General features: G+C 38.4%; 1 protein-coding gene across 2 annotated transcripts in view; it reads left to right on the top strand.

Moving 5' to 3' along the window:
- Window positions 1–9,094, top strand: part of PRELID2 (PRELI domain containing 2) — a 41,994-nt gene extending 32,900 nt beyond the window's left edge. Inside the window, exons 5-7 of one of the 2 annotated variants that reach the window (XM_084637678.1) lie at window positions 36–141; window positions 7,181–7,246; window positions 7,794–9,094. In XM_084637678.1, the coding sequence (XP_084493804.1) occupies window positions 36–141; window positions 7,181–7,237 (163 nt within the window). In that variant the 3' untranslated portion in view covers window positions 7,238–7,246; window positions 7,794–9,094. Of the gene's footprint in view, window positions 1–35; window positions 142–7,180; window positions 7,248–7,793 lie in introns of those variants that run through there. The other variant, XM_084637679.1, reaches the window with a different exon arrangement.
- The last annotated feature ends 12,060 nt before the right edge of the window (window positions 9,095–21,154 follow it).

Genomic DNA, 21,154 nt, shown 5'->3' with positions numbered 1-21,154 from the left:
GAGAGGGATACAATTGTTACATTCTTGTTTTATAGGACTGAGTTCATCCAGAGAGGCAGGATATCCATTACCGGAGCAGGGTTGCTCAACTGTGTATTGGAAGCTTTTGCTCAAACCTTTCTAAATCAAGGAGTCAAGAAGGTAGGTTTAATTTATTATTTATATTTGTTCCTAAAATTGCATTTTAAATCTGTCAAATTCTGCCTATCCCTAATAATCTAGCTTGGGTTTTAAAATCATAAGGAGTTTAAACTTGGCTTCTTCACCCATCATATAAAAATAACTTTTTGGCCTTTTCCTTTTATTGTAAATAATAAACAGAACAAGAAATGGGATACAGTTTGAATATGTAATAGTAATTTTCCAAATGTATTTTTAAAGCATTATGGGGCACTGCCAGATCAATTTTGTTAAATTCATTATCCTCATTTCCTTTGGACATTGAAACTTTTTCCTGCTAACATTTCATTGTACTATTTAATATACTGTAATAATAATAATAATAATAATAGCTTATCATTTTATAGCACTTTTGCATCTAATCATCTTACAGTACTTAACAAACATGCATGTATGGCTGCACTTTCCCCCCCGAGTAATGTTGGCTGCTTCAGGCAGCTTGATATATTTACAATAGCAACAGTCAATTTTCTTGTAACAATTTTATATGGATCAATAATCCTGTCTTTTTGGTAAGAATTATGAAGGGAAATGAAATAAAAGCCCCTCTGGTATCCAGAAGTGTATCCCAAAGGAAATAATATTCCAACATCATTAGTTTGAGGAAGGCATGTCATATTGAAGATCTGGGTTTACAAACAAAATCTCATGCAAATTATTCACCGTGAAATTGAATGATGTAGAATTCCTACATTCGTTGGGGGTAAGGGTTTTGAGGAAGAGGAGGAGGATATGCTGGTGTCCAACTGGCTCCATATACAACTTTTCATCAGCTAGAAAGGAAAGGGATGCTTAATTAAGCCTTTTCACTAAAAAATACACATATTAAGTGTTTTGACAGGTATGTTGCTTTTATGATGCACATAAGTGTGGGTGGGTGACCAGTGGTGCTGCATTTTCATATTGGGATATAAATCTTATATAAGGCGCAAAATGTAACTGACCTAAATTTACAGCAGTGTTCCCTCTAAGCTGTGTGCGTGTGCACGCACACATAGATCCTAAACCCCACGCACACGGCGGAACATCGCCCGCACAAAAATTTGCACAGAAGAAATTTTTTGCTCACACAGCCTGTCAAAAATTAGAGGGAACATTGATTTACAGTATTTTTTTTTTCTTTACCAGGAGTAATTTCACTTTTTAAATGCACTTGAAGGATCCGCATTTGTCAAAGTTGACTTCTTCTAATTAGGAACAGATACAAATGATAGACTTCTGGGGTGTAGGATTTTCAGAAGTTTTTTTGCGTGCTATCAGATCTCTCTATTCTCAGAGCGAGAGCTGTGTTCGTATTCTTGGCATTAAGTTGAGTTCGTTCAGGGTGGGCATTGGACTCCACCAAGGGTGCATCTTGTCCCCACTCCTGTTCGTGATTTTCCTAGACAGGATATCAAGGCACAGCTGAGCTGTGGAGTGTATCCAGTACGGGAACGCGGAGGTGGCATCTCTGTTTTCAGATGATGATGTCCTCCTTGCATCCTCCGATTGTGATCTCCAACGTGCACTTGAATGTTTTTGCTGCTAAGTGTGAAGCGGCAGGGATGAGCATCAGCACCTCCAAATCACAGGTCATGGTCCTCTCCCAGAAGAGAGGGACCAGCTGCCCTTAGTGGAAGAGTTCAACTATCTAGGGGTCTCGTTCATGAGTGATGGTAAGCGGGAGTGTGACGGCAGCAGTGATGCGGGCGCTGTACTGATCTGTGGTGGTGAAGCAGAAGCTGAGTTCTCGGACAAAGTTCTCCGTTTACAGGTCACTCTACATCCCCATCCTCACATATGGTTGTGAACTTTGGGTAATGACTGAAAGGACAAGATTGCGGGTACAAGCAGCGGAAGTGAGGTTTCTTCATAGGGTGGCTGGGCTTACTATCTGAGACAGGGTGAGGGGCTTGGCTATTTGGAAGAGCCTTGGGGTACAGCTGCTACTCCTCCAAATTGAGAGGAGTCAGCTGAGGTGGTTCGGGAACCTGATTAAAAAATGAGAGACTGATTGATTTTGAAAATATGGATCCAGGTATTACTCTCAGAGTAATATTCAAATGGTGGTTTTCATTTTTTTTCCCCCCTTAGGCTACTCTTGTTACCCTAAAAAGCCTTATTCTTTTTAAATAACTACTGTCTCTTTTTACACCTTTTATAAATCTTTATTTTGTAATGGGTTAAACTTTAAGCACCTTACTAGTATATCACAGCTTGGGGTCAGTGCACAAAATAAAATCCAAACCACAATAACTGTACAATGCTGCACTGGAATCTCTTTGAGAATTTTGGCTATGGCTGCAGATCTGTGGATAAGAAAAACCCAAATTAAACAAAATTGAATTACACATTTATGTACCTTTCGCTTCCATGCTTTTCTTGATAATGCGCTAGGAGAGACTGCTTTGGATTTCTTGAAAACCCTTGGGTGAGGATTTCTATTAGAAAGAGTGGGGAATGAGGCGGGTCCAATTATGCTTGGCTAAAATATGCTCACTTTCAGCAATAGAAAGATAATCTTTTAAAGTGTTAAAGTAACATATACTTAATAAATGACCATGCTTGCATTCTAAAGATTCCTATAGCTTTGGGTTTACTCTATTCCCAAAGCCAGCACTATGTGAAGATTAATTCATATAGAAATATCTGCTGGTCAGAATTGTGCCAGTAGTAATTCAATTAATCCTAAAGACAGAATCTTGAGACCATTAATAAGGAGAGTCATTTTACCCCTAATGAATTGCCTTTTTCTGCACTGGAGAAGAAATTATGAAATAATTCATTAAGACCTAATAAATCTTGAGATGCAGATTTGTATCTGTACCAAATTTATAACATGTAGCCAAAAAAGAGACACTTCCTCATTATACCTGGTATTTGTAGTGCTTGTAATAAATAGAAGTGCAATGTGGTCAGGATTTTGAAGAGTTTACAGAGAAATACCCATCCTTTCCACCGATCCCGTGCCACTAGTCCACATTTAAATCCTACATTTTTAGTTATTAAAATGAGAGAGGTTATTACGGTGGGGTGGTAGGAAGTGTAATTGAAGGACTGGAGGGGAAAGCATTGAGATAGAGCATAGGCTTCAGATGGAGCAGGTGAAAATGCTGTCTTAATATTTACAGTTATGAATAGACAACAGTCAGGTGTCTGTTTTCCCACACAATCAGTATTCATTATCTCTGAATTTCCCATTGTAGTGGAGTAGAAGGCTCTTCTCTATTCATGGAGCACTAGAGAAGGTGATTTTGATTTTTTTTCAGTATATTTCATTACTGAGATATGATCTCAATAACTGTTAAACTGTTTTTTAAAAAAATTGACGGTGAAATCTTTGACTCATACCTCTAGAATTTCTTCTTTGATTTAACTCAGATGTTGACCAAAAATTGTACCCTGTGATGGGGAAATAAACTGTGAAGTGTCAGAATTATTCCTTTTGTTTTGTAGAAGTTAGGAGTTGGAGCTTGAAAACTAGCCTTTAACGGGAAAGTGAACTTTAAGTACAGGGAGATGTTGGGGGGGTGGGGGTGGGGGGCTCATTTTTTCTTGTTGCCCTAAGGCTCCTTTATGGTACTCTGACAGTGTAAAGGAGCCCCAAACCAGGTGGAAATGTATAGGGGGTTCCCTTGCTAGCATAGAACTGACCAGATGGCATAGGGTGCATGCTGGGGAAGGGAGAGGGCAAATCATTGGAGTTACTATCCTGCTATTCTCAGCTTTTCCTGAGCAAGCAGAGTGCAAGGTACAGCGGTTTTGAGACTCTGGGAGTGCAAAGGTGGCTTAAAGCACCAAGTGCAGGATTGGAGCAATGGAGAGTTGGGGCTGAAATCTCTCTTTATAATCTAGTGAACGGTGATGTATCAACTTGAGGAGTTGCTACATTAGTCAGTGTAGAAAGTAAAGAATGTAAATAATTTTTTCCCCTGAAGATTCCTCTGCAGGGGGGGAAAAAAAAATCTGTGGCTAGTGTACATCTACATAGTAGCCAATAAGATTGTCTATAGGAATAATTCAAAAATCTGGACAGATATGCTCCAGGAATTCCAGGTATGAAAACATGTCATTCTGGCACCTGTCAGACAGAAGGCCTCTCCAATATTAGAATTCTTGTCTCCAGTTTATTAAATATTGTTAGACATAGCTGCTGGAAGATGCTTACTGGCTTGAAGGGGAATTGGTGAGCAACAAGTCATATTTTTATCCCACTTGTTTTAAAAAAAAAAAAAAAAAAAGTGATCTAATTGGTTTGTAGGTTCATTGCTGATCATCTGCAGAGGTAATCGTATACAATCTACCTTTTGCGTATTAAGTAAAACCGTTTTAAGGCCATTTTATAAATTGACCATGCATACCAGTGTGTGTTGATTCTAGTCTTATCCAATGTCTCTAAAGCCCTGCAATGTTTGTATTATTGCCCATTCTTGGAATATTATTTTTAGATTAACTTTTGATGCCAAGAACAGCCAAAAAAATAATGAGATGGAAATATAAATGAGTTGTGTCCATTGATCTAATTAATCTAAAATGATAATCAAATATTTCTTTAATCTCTCAAATGTTTTTGTCATGGTTACAAAAAACATGAGATATTAGGATGCTGTTTTCATAGGTTTAGAAGAATATAGAGGAGACTATTGTAAGAAGCAGCTAGTTAATCAAAAACATCGAGGTTACAAAGCTTTGTACTGGAAGTGGAGATGAATTTTACATTCAGACCTAGATATTTTTTTTTTTCCCCCATCAGAATCAAATCTATGGTTTCTACGTAAGATGAAAATTCTCCAAGCAGCCACTTAATATCATATTTTATTTAATATTTATACAGTTCAGTAGTTGTACATGGTACATTACAGACATGATCTCGGTCCAAAGTAGCTTGGAGACTATATTAGTTTTCACCTAGGTTATAAACTACCAGCTAAGGTTCCTTAACGTGGTTGTTTCTATGGAGTTGGAGAGTCCCATAGATTGCCATTCATCAGACTTTCCTTATTTATTTTGTCAACCACCCTCTTGGTTTGTTTTTGTACCTTCTTTGATATCGGATGTCCTGTGTGACACTTCAACCAAACTCTGTAAGCTCTTGGCTGTTACACAAACTAATACAGTAGTATCTAGATATTTGCAAGAAAAGAGAAATTCTTGCAGTAAAAAAAATAAATTAATAAAAAATCTTTACCATGGAAAAAATAAAACTCTTCTATGGCTTGTCAATCAGAAAAGCTTTTAAGCTGTATCTATAAAGGTGGACAGCTTAATGGGTAAGCAATGTTTGTGCTGCATTTCAAGTGCATCATTGCGCTGTAAGTAGTGCAAATTTAGCCCCTTTAAGCTTGATCTCCTGGGGCTGAGATTTAAGTGTTTGAACTTTAGTTGAAAGGAATATATTGATTAGTCTTTGATTTAGTCATTCTCCACTGAAAAGTTACTCAGTAATGACTTGTACCTGTCCTTTAGTATTTTTTATTCGTTTTATAGATTCTCTCCCCACCCCTCAACAATTCTGCTTGAAAGACTGCAATGCTATGAGGAAGAGAAAAGAAAAAGCAGCTGTCACACTGCGAACATAATTGATTCAATAAATAACACTTTTAAATTCCCAAGGCAAACCTCAGAGTCTTCACTATGTCAATTAGTGCTCTATTCTGTAAATGGTGGTATGCTTAATTTAGACTGATGGGCTAAGCTAGCCAGTTCTCGCTTCCTATGGAAAGAATAGTCATGGAAGGCAAGCTATTATATACATTTCTAAAATTTCACCTGATTTTAATGTAGAGCTGTGTAAAGAAGTGCTCTTAAACTTTTTATTAAAACCAGTATTGCTTTTTATTTTCCACCACAGCGACTTGAACTGAGCAAGAATTTTCTCAGCTTGTCGAACAGAAGAATACACAGGGTGAAATCCTGACCTCATTGAAGACATGGCAAAACTCCCATTAATTTCAGTGGGGCCAAGATTTCACCAACAGGATCTGAACATGTAGTAGCAAACATTATATATAGTCTGGCAGGGCGTACTCCATTAGGGCTCTTCATCCTTAGCACTGTAACAGCCCAAGTTGGTTAGCATACAGGTACGCTATAAGGCCTGCTTTTTGTCCTTTGCCTGGTATTGGGCTAGGGCTGGTTAGTGGTGACATGAGGAGTGTATGGGGAGGCTAACTTATTGTTCTTGTCACTGACTTTGTTTGATTTGAGCTGGGTTTCTTTGCTTATTTAGCATTTTTCCGAAAGATTCAGGGGCTCCCAGAGCATTGGATTATTATAGTTTAGTAAATGTTTGAATGAATCAATAAAAAGAACAGGCTAATGTATGTTGCCTAAGACATTGACTGTCCTGAGGATTAACCCCCACTTCAGCAGTCAGTGACAAGTAACCTGTGTCTTGCTCTGGTGTAGTCCTTTAGTGTAGACACGGCAAGTGTCATTTGTACTAGTAGTGTTTACCCCAGTTTCCAGCAGTGTTTAGCTGATGCTCCTTTATTAAAAATAACGCCCAGCTCTTATGCATCATGTTTCATCCATAGAGTTCAAAGCCTTTTACAACAAAGGTAAGCATTATCCCCATTTTACAGATGGAGAAACTGAGGCAGAGAGAAGTGAAAGGCCTTGGCAAAGTTCACCCAGCTATCCAGTTGAAGAGCTGGGAATAGAACCCAGATCTGCTGAGTCCCAATCCAGTGCTCTAGCCACTAGGCCAAAGTGCCTTCAGTGAGACTAGAATGCTGTGGGCACAATATGATGTAAACACTCCTCCTCCTCATCTCCCCACAGCCCCATATGCACACACCAAGCTATATAATTGCACTGCTGCCCCAATAATGCTACAGACAAAATTACAATGGAATTATTGCCATTTTATAATAAGGCAGTAAATTGTTTTTTTTCCAGATTTGACCGTCATCCCATTGTTTGGATGATCTGAAGTTAAGTTATCTGTGTGCATGTTATAGTGTCGGTTTTAATACATGTGATACATATGTAGGTTGTGATTTGTCTGCATTCTTTACAGGGTATTAGAATAATGGAGACGCTTCTGCAGGAACAGTGTGGGTGCCCATTTTCCTGAGAAGGAACTGTAAGTGTGTCATCAATTTTAAAGATTCAAAATGCAATATGTATATATTTGCACACACGAAATGTGTTTATAAAACAGATTTTTTTTTTAGTTGATAATTTTTGCTTATATACATTTCTTAACTATATACACCACATGTTTCTACATACAGACTTTATGTAGAATTTGTCGTCCATTTTGAATAATATCCAACACTTAATTATACTGATTTCAGGAAAAAATAATGAACTGCTGCTTTGGGGGACTTGATAATACAGCAGCGTTCCTTAATATCCTGTTGATTAAGACCTCTTTTGTGGACTTTGTCTTTTTCTCCCCCGTAATTTATCTATCACTAGACCATGACAGTGATAGTCAGACTTAATAAAACAAGATGTTAGCTTTGTCTGGAGATCATTATTGCTTGCAGAAAAGTAATCTCTTCAAAGATTGCCCATAGAGGCAATATTTGGCCAACTTTAAAAGTAGCTTCAGAATGAGAGCAAATGGCTATTGATTAGCTCCTAATAAATATTCTTCTAAAAACTGTTTTCTATGCTTTTTACAGGAAGAAAAGTGTCATCAGAGCAATATATCTTAATTGCTGTCTCAGTTTCCAGAGAAGTTATCCAGATTTTATTGGTACCATTTTATTGAGGAAACAGAATATTCAATATGCACAGTTTGGCGAAAAGATGACAATAGTCTGTACATCTTTCGGATAAGATTAAGGAAAGATATGTTGTTTAAAGGGACTCGGATCCTGGAGAAGCAGCTGTAAATGTGGAAATAAGTCTTCATGTGGATTTCGATGTAATTTCCAGAGACTAAGCATTCACTGAGAGAACCAACATCAGCAAAAACATAAATAGCTCTTTTTGCTGTGGAGAGATCTTCTACCATTTCAGCCAATGCACAGTTGTCTTGAGTCTTGCCAAGAGAGGTATCAATGAATGTTCCCTATTCGTTTTAATAGTTTTATTTTGAAGCTTAGCTGTTAGGGGCAGTGATTCTATTCACAGAATGCAGAATCTAATAAGAAATGTGCCATCACCGTTCCATGCTGTTGTGTGGACTCTGCATCTCTCTGCAGGCATTTGGTATTTCCAATGTGTCTGCAAACGCTGAAAACAAACAACAAATTGAAGCTTCCTTTGGAAAAAATTGTCTAGTCCTTCTGAATGTGAACTCATGCAAAACTTCCCTGCTGAGCCTGTAGAAACATGGAAACAGTAGTTCTGGGAGATGTGACTACACCCATTTGGAATCGTCACCCACTGAGGAGAAACCTAGTGATGGCAATTTAAGTGTCAACTTTGCTAATTATTTCACTGCTGAGACTTTAGCAGAAACATCCATCCGACATGCCTGTGCCAGTGTGGTTGGATTAATTTCAAAGGCTGTCCCATGGCTATAAAGTTACAAGTTTTAAAGTGAAAATATTTGTTTGTCCCCCAAATGTTTTTTTTCCTTTGGTCCTGGTAGGAGCCAATTGAGAAGTTTAAGGGGCTTAGAAGCTCTCTGAGTAAAATTCTTAAGGGAAAAGAGAGCTTCCATGGATGAGGTATTCATTTTGAAAGAGCAATTTTATTTAAAACCTCTCAAAAAAAAATACAAGTAATTTAGGGCCAGATTTGGATACCCTTGCTCATGCTGAACAATACCTCTGTCCACAGAGTCCCACTGAAGTCAATGGGTGTCAGGTGGTACTAAGTGCTTTCAGTTGAGCATGAATGTGATCGTTTTTCCTACTGAGGCCTTGGAGAGGAGAAATGTTGGCAAATCCACATTACTGTGTACCATGCCAGAGGATCTTTAATATCCATGCAGAACAGGCTGAGCCTCTGCTTTTAAGACCTTATTGGAACAGCTGGGGGGGTGGGGGTGGAAGAAAGGAGGGGGGGGGAAGGTAGACCTAGTACACATTTTTAATGGCAAGGTCAACTAGCAATAGAATTATTTGATTAGGGAGATACGGAGCTGTTGTTAGTGATGCTTAACAGTCAGTTAAATAAAGTTCTTGTAGCAACAGTGTGGAGGCAAATCTTTTTCAGTATGAGGACAATTGGAGTAGGTAATTTGTCCTTTCCAACCCTATCAGATATAGTTTTTGATCAAAATGGCTAAAGCAGCATGGAGTATAATCACATTGACTGTCTACAACCAGTATATCAAGGCATATTTAACTCATTGCTTCCAGAAGTTAAGCAACGTTTCTGGTCATCTGGAAAATCGAATAGAATTTTTGGGGGCTTTTTTAGTCACAAAGTTTAAGGCACCCTAGGATATAATCCAATATATTAGAGTTCAATAACAACTTTTGTAACTTGTGATTGGGCCGAAAAGGAATTTGCTAACGAGGGGTTTCTCTTATATTTAAAAGTTTGAGGAATGATTCCTGATGGCGCATTGCATCATCCTATCTAGGTAATGTAAATCCAACCCAGCAGAGTACTCAAGAACATGAGTAGTGGCGAGTAGCCCCAGAAGGACTGCTCGGGTGCCTAGAGTCATAGACATGCTTTCCTAGATCTTAACCTTTATGAAGTGAAGACAGAAACAGAAATGAACAAATATGTTCTGCACAACTCTTAAAACAAACAAACTAAAAGCTACACTGCTGAAAAGCTGGGCCTTGTAATTCATATATTTCAGCTTGACAGAAATCTGATTGCTCATTACACTAAAGGCATGACATAGAGCATACTACTGAGGAAAGGGTAGACGTAAAAAGACAAGCATTTGGAAGTGAGAAAGTGGGTTGATAAATTGGAATACAAAGTGATGTTTTCTATAATAAGTACACCTCTGTAAACTAATTGTTCTGTTTTGATTTTCATTTTTGGAGTGGTGTATTTTGAGTTTCTGCATTGTTTATATTGTTTAGAGAAACTACTGATCTTAACATATTTTGGCTTTGTCCCTATGTAATTTGGCAGTTTATGAATGAATAATTTTGATACAGTAGGCAAACAAAAACTTAGAGGATGACTCCGATTGGACAACATAGGAGAAAGACCATGTAGTAAATGACACTTATGTATCCTGTTAGGTCCAATGACAGTGATGCATCTGTTGAGCTAATCTGTGGGGATGACAGCTCTGCTTTTTTCCCTCTTGGCACTGTTTATCCTGAGATCATAATCATGTAGATAATATCAGTTTGTTGAATAAACTAACAAATTATTTTAGAAGTGCAGCATTAAATGTTTTCTGGAGATTCAAATAGGAAGAATATATGGGATCTAATAGAAAATCTTTCTTTAACCACCCAAAGGACTGGTTGGGAAAAATATCCAAATAATAAGTAACTTTTAGTCTAATGTCCCGGTATGAAAGTTTTTCTAGATGTATTCAATGACTGATTAATGATTGAGAATAGTTGCTCAGATAAATTATGGTGGTAGTGGTATATAATACATAGATACTTTTGTAAACATATAGGCCAAGATTGTCAAAGTCCTACTGTGTCCTTAGTAGGTCCCTAAATAACTGGCTTGATTCCCCCGCTCCCTCCAAGGAGCCTAATTTTATGCACTGCAGGGTCTGACTAAAGGCCTACTTTAGTCAGGGGAAAGAAATATATTTGCTTTGGATTGGGCCCACAGTTTTAATAATCTTGGCCATAAGAACTCCCTAAAGTCATGTTCCCTCATATTTGCAAATTTTCCTCTCCTGGATAATGCTGCATTTGCCATCCAGTGAAACCTTTTAAAAATTAAATATTTTTTTCCTTACTCAAGACAAATATACCTGGGGCAAAATAATTTTGCTTGCTTTTTCTCTGGAACTTTGTCATTCTTGATTAAGTCTATGCTTCCAGGCAATTTAGAAATTCTCTTTAAGCGTTGCTTATTGCAGTTTTTATTACTGGTTATTTTAAAAATCTTTTTGTTCGTTTGTAGATTACTCTAAAGCTCTAGGGGGGAAGAGTTTTATATACAGTTAAACAAATTTTGTTAAGGAACAAAATAAACAAACAACTCACAAAACTAATAGGAACAATCCTAGATAAAATGATGACTCTAAGCTCTCAGCAATGAGAGAGTCTGTGGAGGTGAGGAAGGGCAAATTGTACTTCAGAATGAAGGAGATCATTTGTCTTAACTATATTGTGTTTATGAGCTTTGTCATGGTAGGATGAAAATTTGTTAATTTAACATAGCAGTATGCACTCAGAACATTTCAGATAGCTATCGGGCGTGCGTGCGTGTGTGTGTGTGTGTGTGTGTGTGTGTGTGTGTGTAAAATATAATTTTTTAGCCAAACCAGCTGCTAGTATAGCATATAAAAGAAAATCATGTATGTGGAACAATGAGTCAGGGACTTTATTTCAGCCAGGTAATCCATTATCAGCTTAGCCATATGGTGAGGAAAGGTGCTATATATTTTTTTATATATATTTTGTGTATGAATGTGTATTAACTGTTGGATACACAATGTTCTTTTATATGCAAACTACTACACTGTGAATATTGAATGTATTATCATGCCATTGTACATATGCTGCGTGATTATACAAAGGCTACTTGAACACAAAGGAAATGTAAAATGTCAGCTAACTACAACAGCAAATGACATCACTTCTCTGTACAACCTTGAAATAGTGCACCTCATTACATTGCAATTCTTTTATAAAATAAAATGATTAGAACTCCTGTTTCCAGAATATGCTCTGCTCCTTTTGGAGGTTCCCACCACTGGGCTTGCTCAGATACACACGAAAAAGAACTCTGGTATCTCCCCACCCCACCCCCGCCAAAGTCAAATGGGACTACTCATGTTAGCAAAGTTATGTATATGCATGTTTACAGGATTAAGCCATGTGCTAGAGTCACAGCTCGTTTAAATTTGCATTGCTCCTTTTTAAATCAGTGGGCTTACATCCGTTTATCAATTGAAAATTTGGCCCCAATATGTCTTGTGTGGAAAGAACCCTGAAAAATCCATGGATATTGGCACAATGGACTGAATTGCCTCTAGTTTTGTTTCTCACTTTGCTAGTTAACTGAACTCTTATAATTTAGGTCTTTGAGCATTGAATAATAAGCATTTGTGAAATGTGAGAAGCATGTAATGACCAACACAAAATACAATTTTCTGATATATTTATAGGTATTCTCTTGCATGTTAATGCTTTGTATTGCTTAGAAGGAAATGATAAAATTATTTCTCATAACTTGAAACCCCTCACTGCTTAGAACAACTGCTTGGAAATTTGTGACTGGCATTTTGATTCTTGATCAATAGCCATATTATTTCAATGGATTTTTTTTTTTTTAAAGCAGAACACCTCAGTGGGAGCTCAAACTAAAAAACTGATGCCATGATCTAATCCCCAAATTTTCATTTGTTATACAGTCTTCACAAGTGCATTGAAACATTTTTATTCTTGGGGTAGATGGTTTAAAAATCTTGCAGTGCATGCCAAGAAAATAGACCAAACATAAAGGTAAGTTACATTTTGTACCCTCCAAGGTTTGCAGTTATTGTCATTTTGAGTTAGTTGCAAAAACTAATCCCAAAATGTTGATAGGAATATTATTTAGCTGAATATCAAATGACAGAATTATACCTTTGTGGTGCAACAGACATAGAAAATCTAAACCAGTGTTTCTCTACCCCCAGAGGGGTCATTAAAGGCAATTGGGAGGTTGTGAGCCATTGACAATTGTACTACAATCAAAAGCAAAGAAATATTGCTTCCCTATCCCCTCACACCCTTCAAGGTCAACCTCTTGAAACACACACCAATAAATTATACAGGCTTATCATTGATACAGTCTTATAGTAAATGTAAAGGGGTTGTGAAAAATTCTGAGTTTCGATAGGGGGTCATCAGCCTGAAAAGGCTGAGAATAGGACTGTCAATCGCAGTTAACTTGCACGATTAATTCAAAAACTTAATTGTGATTAAAAAATTGATCGCACTGTTAATCAATCTAATACCAATTGAAATGTATTAAATATTTTGGATGTTTTCCTGCATTTGCAAATAGATTGATTTCTATTACAACACAGAATACGAAGTGTACAGTGCTCATTTTAATTTTTTATTCCAAATATTTGCACTGTAAAAATGATAAAAGAAATAGTATTTTTCAATTCACCTCATACAAGTACAGTAGTGCAATCTCTTTATCCTGAAAGTGTAACTCATAAATGTAGATTTTTGTTTTGTTACATAACTGCTCTCAAAAACAAAACAACGTAAAGCTTTAGAGCCTACAAGTCTACTCAGTCCTACTTCTTGTTCAGCCAATCGCTGAGATAAACAAGTTTGTTTACATTTACGGGAGATTCTGCTGCCAGCTTCATATTTACAATATCACTTGAAATTAGGAACAGGTGTTTGCATGGCATTTTTGTAGCTGGCGTTGCAAGGTATTTGTGTGCCAGATATGCTAAACATACATATGTCCCTTCATGCTTTGGCCACCATTCCAGAGGACATGGTTCCATGCTGATGATGCTCGTTAAAAAGTGTTAATTAAATTAGTGGCTGAACTCCTTGTGGGGGAACTGTATGTCTCCGGCTTTGTGTTACCTGCATTTTGCCATATATTTCATGTTATAGCAATCTCGGATGATGACCCAGCACAGATTCATTTTAAGAATGCTTTCACAGCAGAATTGACAAAATGCAAAGATACCAATGTGAGATTTCTAAATAAAGCGAGCACTGTACATTTTGTATTCTGTGTTATTGAAATCAATATATTTGAAAATTTAAAAAACATCCAAAATATTTAAATAAATGGTATTCCATTATTGTTTAACAGTGCGATTAATCGTGATTAATTTTATCACTTGACAGCCAGAGTTGAGAAACACTAATTTTTAACCTATCCAGAAGCATTTCTACAGTGCACATCACTAAAGTATCTAAGCCATGTACAGTACATATAGCCAATGAAGTCCAGTCCAGTTTGTGTGTTTTGCCTGCATGAACTCTTAACCATGAAAACAATGGGTAAGATACATAATTTTTACAGCTGTGCATCAATAAAAGTTAGCAATTTGTCTGCTGCTACAATTTCTGCACTGATGGACTTCATGAATGCTGTGTCCTTCGTTGCGCAGGTTGAAATGTTTTGTTGCTGTAAGTTTACCCTTTGCCTTCTCTTTGATGAGCAAAATCGTCAGACAGAAATCGAAGAAACTCTTGTCAACAAGTCTGAAGAAGTCCCTTAGGACTCCACAAAGTGAGTTCAACAGAAAAGTGGATCTGACCGATTAGTTCCTCAGGGAATCTACTTACAATAGAGATGGGAGTGGGGTGGATATAAAAGGTCACATTTAGTAGTGTGGGGTGAATCGTATGAAACTTCCATATTTTCACAGGTAGGAGAAGGGATGGCAAGTCTTGGATTTCATCAAGCTGGTAGCAAAGAATAGCATTATAAAAGATTTTTGTGGCCATAGCAGATAGAGATTATCTTGTGAAGCACATTTGGAAGCTAGAGTTTTAAGGAGTGTCAAAGACTCTAGTATTACTTTTTTTCCTTTTAAAAATATTTTTGAGTCTCTCTGAACAATTCAGTTAATATAATCCAGCCAGGCTTATTTCAGGAACAAATTGTTCTTTCTCCTATAAATTTATTTATATGGGTTGTCTGACTTATATTGCCAGTCCAAGACACAGACAAACATTTTGAGATAAATCGAGGGAAGTGAATGTGTAAATATCTGTTTTCTCCTCTCAACTGCTCAGTAAATGTGCTTGTCTCGTTATAATGATTGCAAACATGAAGAGTACGCTTTTAGTCTCCTGGGTAGAGAGTATTGTAAATAGAACAGAGTGCAAGGGGGAGGGATAGTTGGGGTGTGTGTGTTTAAAGATCTAATCTGGAACATCCAAACAAAGATTTAACTTACTTGCAGCATGTTTCTTCCAAAGAATCAGTCCCTCTTAATTTAGAAACCAAGTGTTTCCACCCTATATTCCTCAGCCATTCTGTAAGCATGTTCATGTTTTTACATAGGTGCAGTATCCAGAGTATTCTTTCTGCAGACAAGACCTATATTCCCTTCATTAAGGAGTATTATATGAGACTCAAGTGAATCTGTTTATATACATCAGTGTGAGCAGCTGCAGTGTAACTTGTTAGAGACACAAAGCCAGTGTACATATAGTAAAGGAACTTGACCCTGTGTGGTGATATATGATTTAGGGGAGGGGTTCTCAAACTGGGGGTTAGGACCAAAAGGAGGGGAATCAGGGACAGAGGTGGATGGTGGGGAGCCTAAGAGAGACAGAGAGAAACAGAGTCTGTGAGTAAGGGGAAAGGGTAGCTGAAGGGATGGAGGGAAACCAGGACTGATTGAAACTGAGAGTAAGTGGGAAGACTGAGGTTGAGCAGGACAGACACAAAAGTTCAGAAGAAGGTCCTTTTTCATTTAAAGCGGGCTGGTCAAGTCAGTGCGTGTTGGTGTGTTGCTGAATCTGTCCCTGTGTGATCCTGATAATTGGTTCTGGTTGTCTCCAATCATTGATTCATGTAGTCCTGGAGATCCAGAACAGCAGAACCAAAGGTCCTTCACATTCAGTAGGTCTGCTCTTCTGTGCACCCCTGCAAGCAAGCACTACTGGAGTTCAGGAAGTCATAAGAGGCGCAAAGACTGGCTTGGGTATAAGACAGCACCCAATAAGAGATCTGGGGAAAGGGGAGCCTTTAACTAATTAAATAACCTATAAGATAATAGCCTGAGCACACAGAAAGCTATAGTCATATTTCTTAGAGCAGTGATACTCAGACTGAGGCTCATGAGCCCCCAGTGGCTCTTTAATGTGTCGTCTGCGGCTCTTTGCAGCACATGATATCTAAACAGTGTGTGATTTAATTAGTAACCAATCTAAGTTATTAACCAGTGAGGAATACTTTATTAACCAATTAACTTAGTGCAAGTTGACAGATATTCTTGCAGTGAATAAGTTAATAACTTTATCCACTTAATATTTCCCCTTTCATGCTCTTTTTAAATATGAGTGTATAGTATTAAAATAAATGAAGAAATGAATTCATACTACTGTGGCTCTTTTGGGTAATCTTAATTGCTAATTTGGTTCCTGAACCACTGAGGTCTGAGTATCACTGATTTAGAGGATCATATTTAGTTAAGTACACTTAGTGAGTGTATTTTCAGACCATTATACATTTTTTTCATTATTTTTTTTGCCTATTCTATGTTGTAGGTAAATGGAATCCAGTCCCATTTGTTCCAGCTTCAACAAAATCCCCATTTTGTTGGGGTTTATATTTTGACAACCTGTTTATTCAATTGTAACCAAGATACTACATCTTTTATCATAGTACAGCACCTCCTCCAGCCCTTACCTGCAGGGTAAATTATACCACTACTATGACTGACCATTACTAAATCTTGGTTGGTTGTTTTGGGATGGGGTGACGCTCAGTTGTGTTTCAAATTATAACACAATTACCCTGATCTGAAAGGTCTTTTTACACCTGTAAATGTTGGCATGTTTACCATTAACTTCATAGAATTATAGGAATGTAGTGCTGGGAGGGACCTCAAGAAGTCAAGTCTAGCCCCCTGCGTTGAGGTAGGACCAAGTAAACCTAGACCATCCCTGACGGGAGTTTGTCTAACCAGTGCTGAAAAACCTCCCGTGATGAGGATTCTACAGCCTCCCTTGGAAGCATGTTCCAGAGCTTAACTACCCTTAGAGTTAGAAAATATTTCCTAATATCTAACCTAATTTTCCCTTGTTGCAGATTAAGCCTATTACTTCTTGTTCTCCCTTCAGTGGACATGGAGAACAATTGATCCTGTCCTCTTTATAAAAGCCCTTAACATATTTGAAGACTGTTATCATGTTCCCTTTCAGTCGTCTTTTCTCAAGACTAAACAAGCCTAGTCTTTTTAACCATAACTCCAGGTTTTCTAAACCTTTTATCTGTCTGTCTGCCTCCCCCCTTGGATTTTCTCTAATTTGTTCACATCTTTCCTAAAGTATGGTGCCCAGAACTGGACATAATACTCCAGCTGAGGCCTCACTGGTGCCAAATAGAGAGACACAATTACCTCCCATGTCTTACTCTTGTTAATACACCTGTGAAGGGGTGGACCAAATTGGGAGGTCCCCGCTGGAGGCTGTGGGACCCTGCCACACCTCACCCCAGAAAAGGGCAGTAGAGAGGTCCTCCAAGCTGCCTAGAGCAGTTATATGGGAAGCAGCGAATCAGAGAGGCAATCTCATGTATATTCACAGTGCTTTCATAAGCAGCTTGATACACAGCTGTTTAATTCATGGCAGACTATAAAAATATGTGAGAAGAACTGCTGTATATTTGGTCTCAAGGGTAAAAATAACAAATTAAAATATAGAAAGTTCATATTTCATTCTTTTAATTAGTGGTGTTGCTGTTCTATTATAGATATCAGCGTTTCCATTCAAATATTCTTGCCTTTGTCTAATATCTGACACTTTTATCTCTTGTAGATGACTATTGTACACCAGCTGTCAGAGAGAATGCATTTTTATAGTTTACAAAAAGTGTTTCTAAAAATAGGCCCCAGCCTGTTTACTTTGAGATTAGTTTTAACGTCTTTGCTGACACTGCATGAACCTCAATATATTTATTTTAAAAAATCCCAAGTGGAACTAAATGTAAATAACACTAAGCACATCTCAGGATCTTTGACCGTTGTTCAACTGTTCCCCCTCTGCCTGCTGTATGGAGTCTAGTCTAATTCTGGCCTGAGGTAAAATTTTGAAATGAGATCTGGGTTCCTAAGTGCCTAAGTCAATTTTGAAAATGAAACTTAGGCTCCTCAGCTACTTCAGTGCTTCTGAAAATGTTACCCCAGTCTACATAAGCAATTATTCTTGTGTATGAATTGGGACCTAATTTTAACAATAGTTGACATGCTGCTGACTATGACTGTGCTGAGTGAAGGCAAGGGCAAGCCTGGTTCAGCATTGTGTAAGTTAGCCATGATTAAATCTGTGTAAGGACAATGGGGGTCCTGCCACTTATTTGGCTGGAAGGTGCCAGGAATGTGTATGGTAGTGTACATAGTTCTAAAATTGCCATCACCATAGCATCTAAGCATCACGGGGGGGGGCAAGTTGTTCTGAATCTGGAGGGAAAAGAAAGGGTTCTTAAGGTTAAGGTTTTTTCCATGTTTACAGCTGCCTTTCATTTGCTTGTTACATTTGTCAGATGTTCTCTTCCTTTGTCTACTAGGGCAAGTGAGTCATACTTTGTAGCCTATTTACTTGTAAATCTGCATAGGTGACTTAAATATCACGCACTGATTTTTTTAATTTTTTTGGGCTAACTTAAAGTAAATCTTCTTCAACAATGTTAGGGCACTAGTTACCCAGAGGAATTCGCTCTCCTCCAAATCAGTCATCAAGATCGAACTAACTCGTCACTTAAACTCTGTGTAAAGCATTGGCTGGTAAGCAAACTGTCAGCCTTGTGAATGTCTTGTCTCCTTTTGAAGAGCATGGTCAGCCATTTGTGATGGAATATTTTTGACCATGCTGCCTAAATGAAAGCAGTGGGCAGTAACATCTCTCTGTATGTCTTAAAAAAAATCCTGTTTATAAAAGATGTTTCACTTTCTGAAACAAAAGAAGTATGATTGTACTGTAGTGTATCCAAACACATCCCCAGTGTGAAGTATAAGTTAAGAATATTGTATGGGGAATCTTTAGGGAGACTTTTTATTTTTTAAAATTCAGACGGGGAAAAAGTCTGATTTGCAAATATTCACTAGTTGCTGAATGGCTCAGTAGTCTGTTTCACACAAACACAGTGTGGCAGATCCTGTGCTCTTTTAAGGCCCCTTTCTGTGGCTCTGGAAATGTAAACAGACCTTAAACAGCCCCCAGGAAATTTTCCATGTGCAGGGGTGGGATGGAGGAGAGCAGGAGTGGCTGAAGTGCTCTGCACTAGAGCTGAGCAGGAAATGGTTTCTGCCTGCTGCAGAAATTTTCAGTTCAAAATATTTTCCCGTTCAGCAGTCAATAGAGCTATGACAGTTTACACCAGCCATGGATCTGTGCCTCTGTGAGCTATGCAGGTAACTTAAAGCCACCTTTGTTCCCTTCCTTCCCCATACTCTAGGTTACGTCTCTGGGGAGGCGCTGCACTGAAACTGGCCTTGTAAGACTAGCTGTCAGGGTTGGATGCTACTGTTTTGTAAAATACATATTTGAAATTCAATTAGGACACAGCTTTGTTTTAAATCCATCTGATCTTACAAACTCTTACTTGCATGAGTAGATCTTATTCACGCTTTAGTTCCACTGAATTCACTCCTACTGCTTGTGTGGGTACCTTTATAGGACTGAGTTTTCAACTGTAACCACAGAGGGACAGTCCCATCCCAACCCCCCTTGCCAAGTACTAGGCATGGAAAAGCAGCTCCATCAACTACTGAGGCTTTCTACTATAATAGAATAGAATGTGTGTGAAAAATTATCCAGGCATCCACACAAGCAAGTTAAAGCAGACAAAGCAAATAATCCAGTGCCAGTGTCATTGGGAAACTTTTTCCTGTGCGAATGTTATTTGTCTGTGTGACTGAAACACATTTTGTGAAAGGATCATCTCTTCTGTTGGTACATGTAGAGGCTCAGCAGTACCTGAATGCTTAAGATTTTATTTTTCTTCTTTGCTTCAGCTATGAAACTGATGAAAATTTATTTATTTTTGAAGGCCTCTTTGTACCAAACAAAACCTCATGTTAAAACAGAGAAGATGGAGCCATTCTTCCTTCAGTTGATAGGTACAGATATATGTAGTACACATACTTCCAACATCCTTGGTGTTTGGAAGAGTTCATTTATTCAACTCCTGGGCTCTGATCCCTGTGTCCCACTAAGCTGGGCTCAGTACAGTACAGAGGGAGGTAGACAAAGGTGCGAGGGCTGCTGCAACTGGGTTTGGTCTCTGTTGTAAATGAAAGGGTTGCTCTAATTTAAGATCAGCTGTAACAGCCTACAAAGGGCCAGCAAACCAGTCAGAGATGAATGAAGTGCAATAGTATTCCGACCACGCCCTCTTCTCTTGACACACCTCTAAGTGAGTGCTGCAAGATGGTGTGGTGTAAGGATATCTGTTTCTGTCCTATGTCACTTCAGGCTTCCCACCACACTAGGCAAATGCAGACCTGTCCACTTAAGCCAGTTTTAAGTCTGCTTTGTGATCAGATTAACGTTAGTACATAATGCGGGGAGTCTAGGCCAGGGGTTCTTGCAACAAATTTCTTGGTGGCCTCAGAGTGTGGCCACCAACTCTTGTTGATGGTCCACTATTATAGATTTAACTAAAATTCCTAATTAAGTTTAGGAAAGACAAATAAATATGCACATATACATATCCAAATCATTGCAATTTATTTATGTTGGAATTTTTTGCAGACTCATTAATAAAAATAATGTACACTTGTCTCTCTTCTTTACTGGACCTAAACAAAATAGAAACACAAACAAGGTGTTTTGCATGTTCTTGTCTTGTTGTTGTTTGTTTGTTTTGTGAAACCCCTTTGGGGTTTAGAGAGCATGGCCCCTTTAAATCTTTTTTTCTAAGCGGGGAGGGGGCGCAGTGAGAGAAAGGAGGGAAACTGGAAGGGTGTGGCTCTGGAGCTCTGGGGGAAGAAGAGCTGCAGCTCGCAGGCCCTCACAAAGTGGAGCAGCAGAGAAGCTGCCTGAAGCCTGGGAAGGACAGGGTGCCAATCGGGGACAACCCAGGACAGGAGCCAGGAGGAGCACTGTGCCAGGGAGGAATTGCCCGAGAAGGACAGGCTGGAGCTGGACCCAGTATCACTGCTGCCCAGAGCTGCCTGGGGCTTGGAGTACTGGGGCTTGTAACTCTGCACTGGGAATAAGGAGCTCGTTTAGTGGGCAGGTAGTCGCTCTGTGGCTTTGCAGAGTGCGGCAGAAGAGGG

This window comes from Lepidochelys olivacea (assembly GCF_965140295.1).
Source record: "Lepidochelys olivacea isolate rLepOli2 genome assembly, chromosome: 8".
NCBI classification, from domain to species: Eukaryota; Metazoa; Chordata; order Testudines; family Cheloniidae; genus Lepidochelys; species Lepidochelys olivacea.
This window is presented reverse-complemented; position numbering and strand designations above follow the sequence as displayed.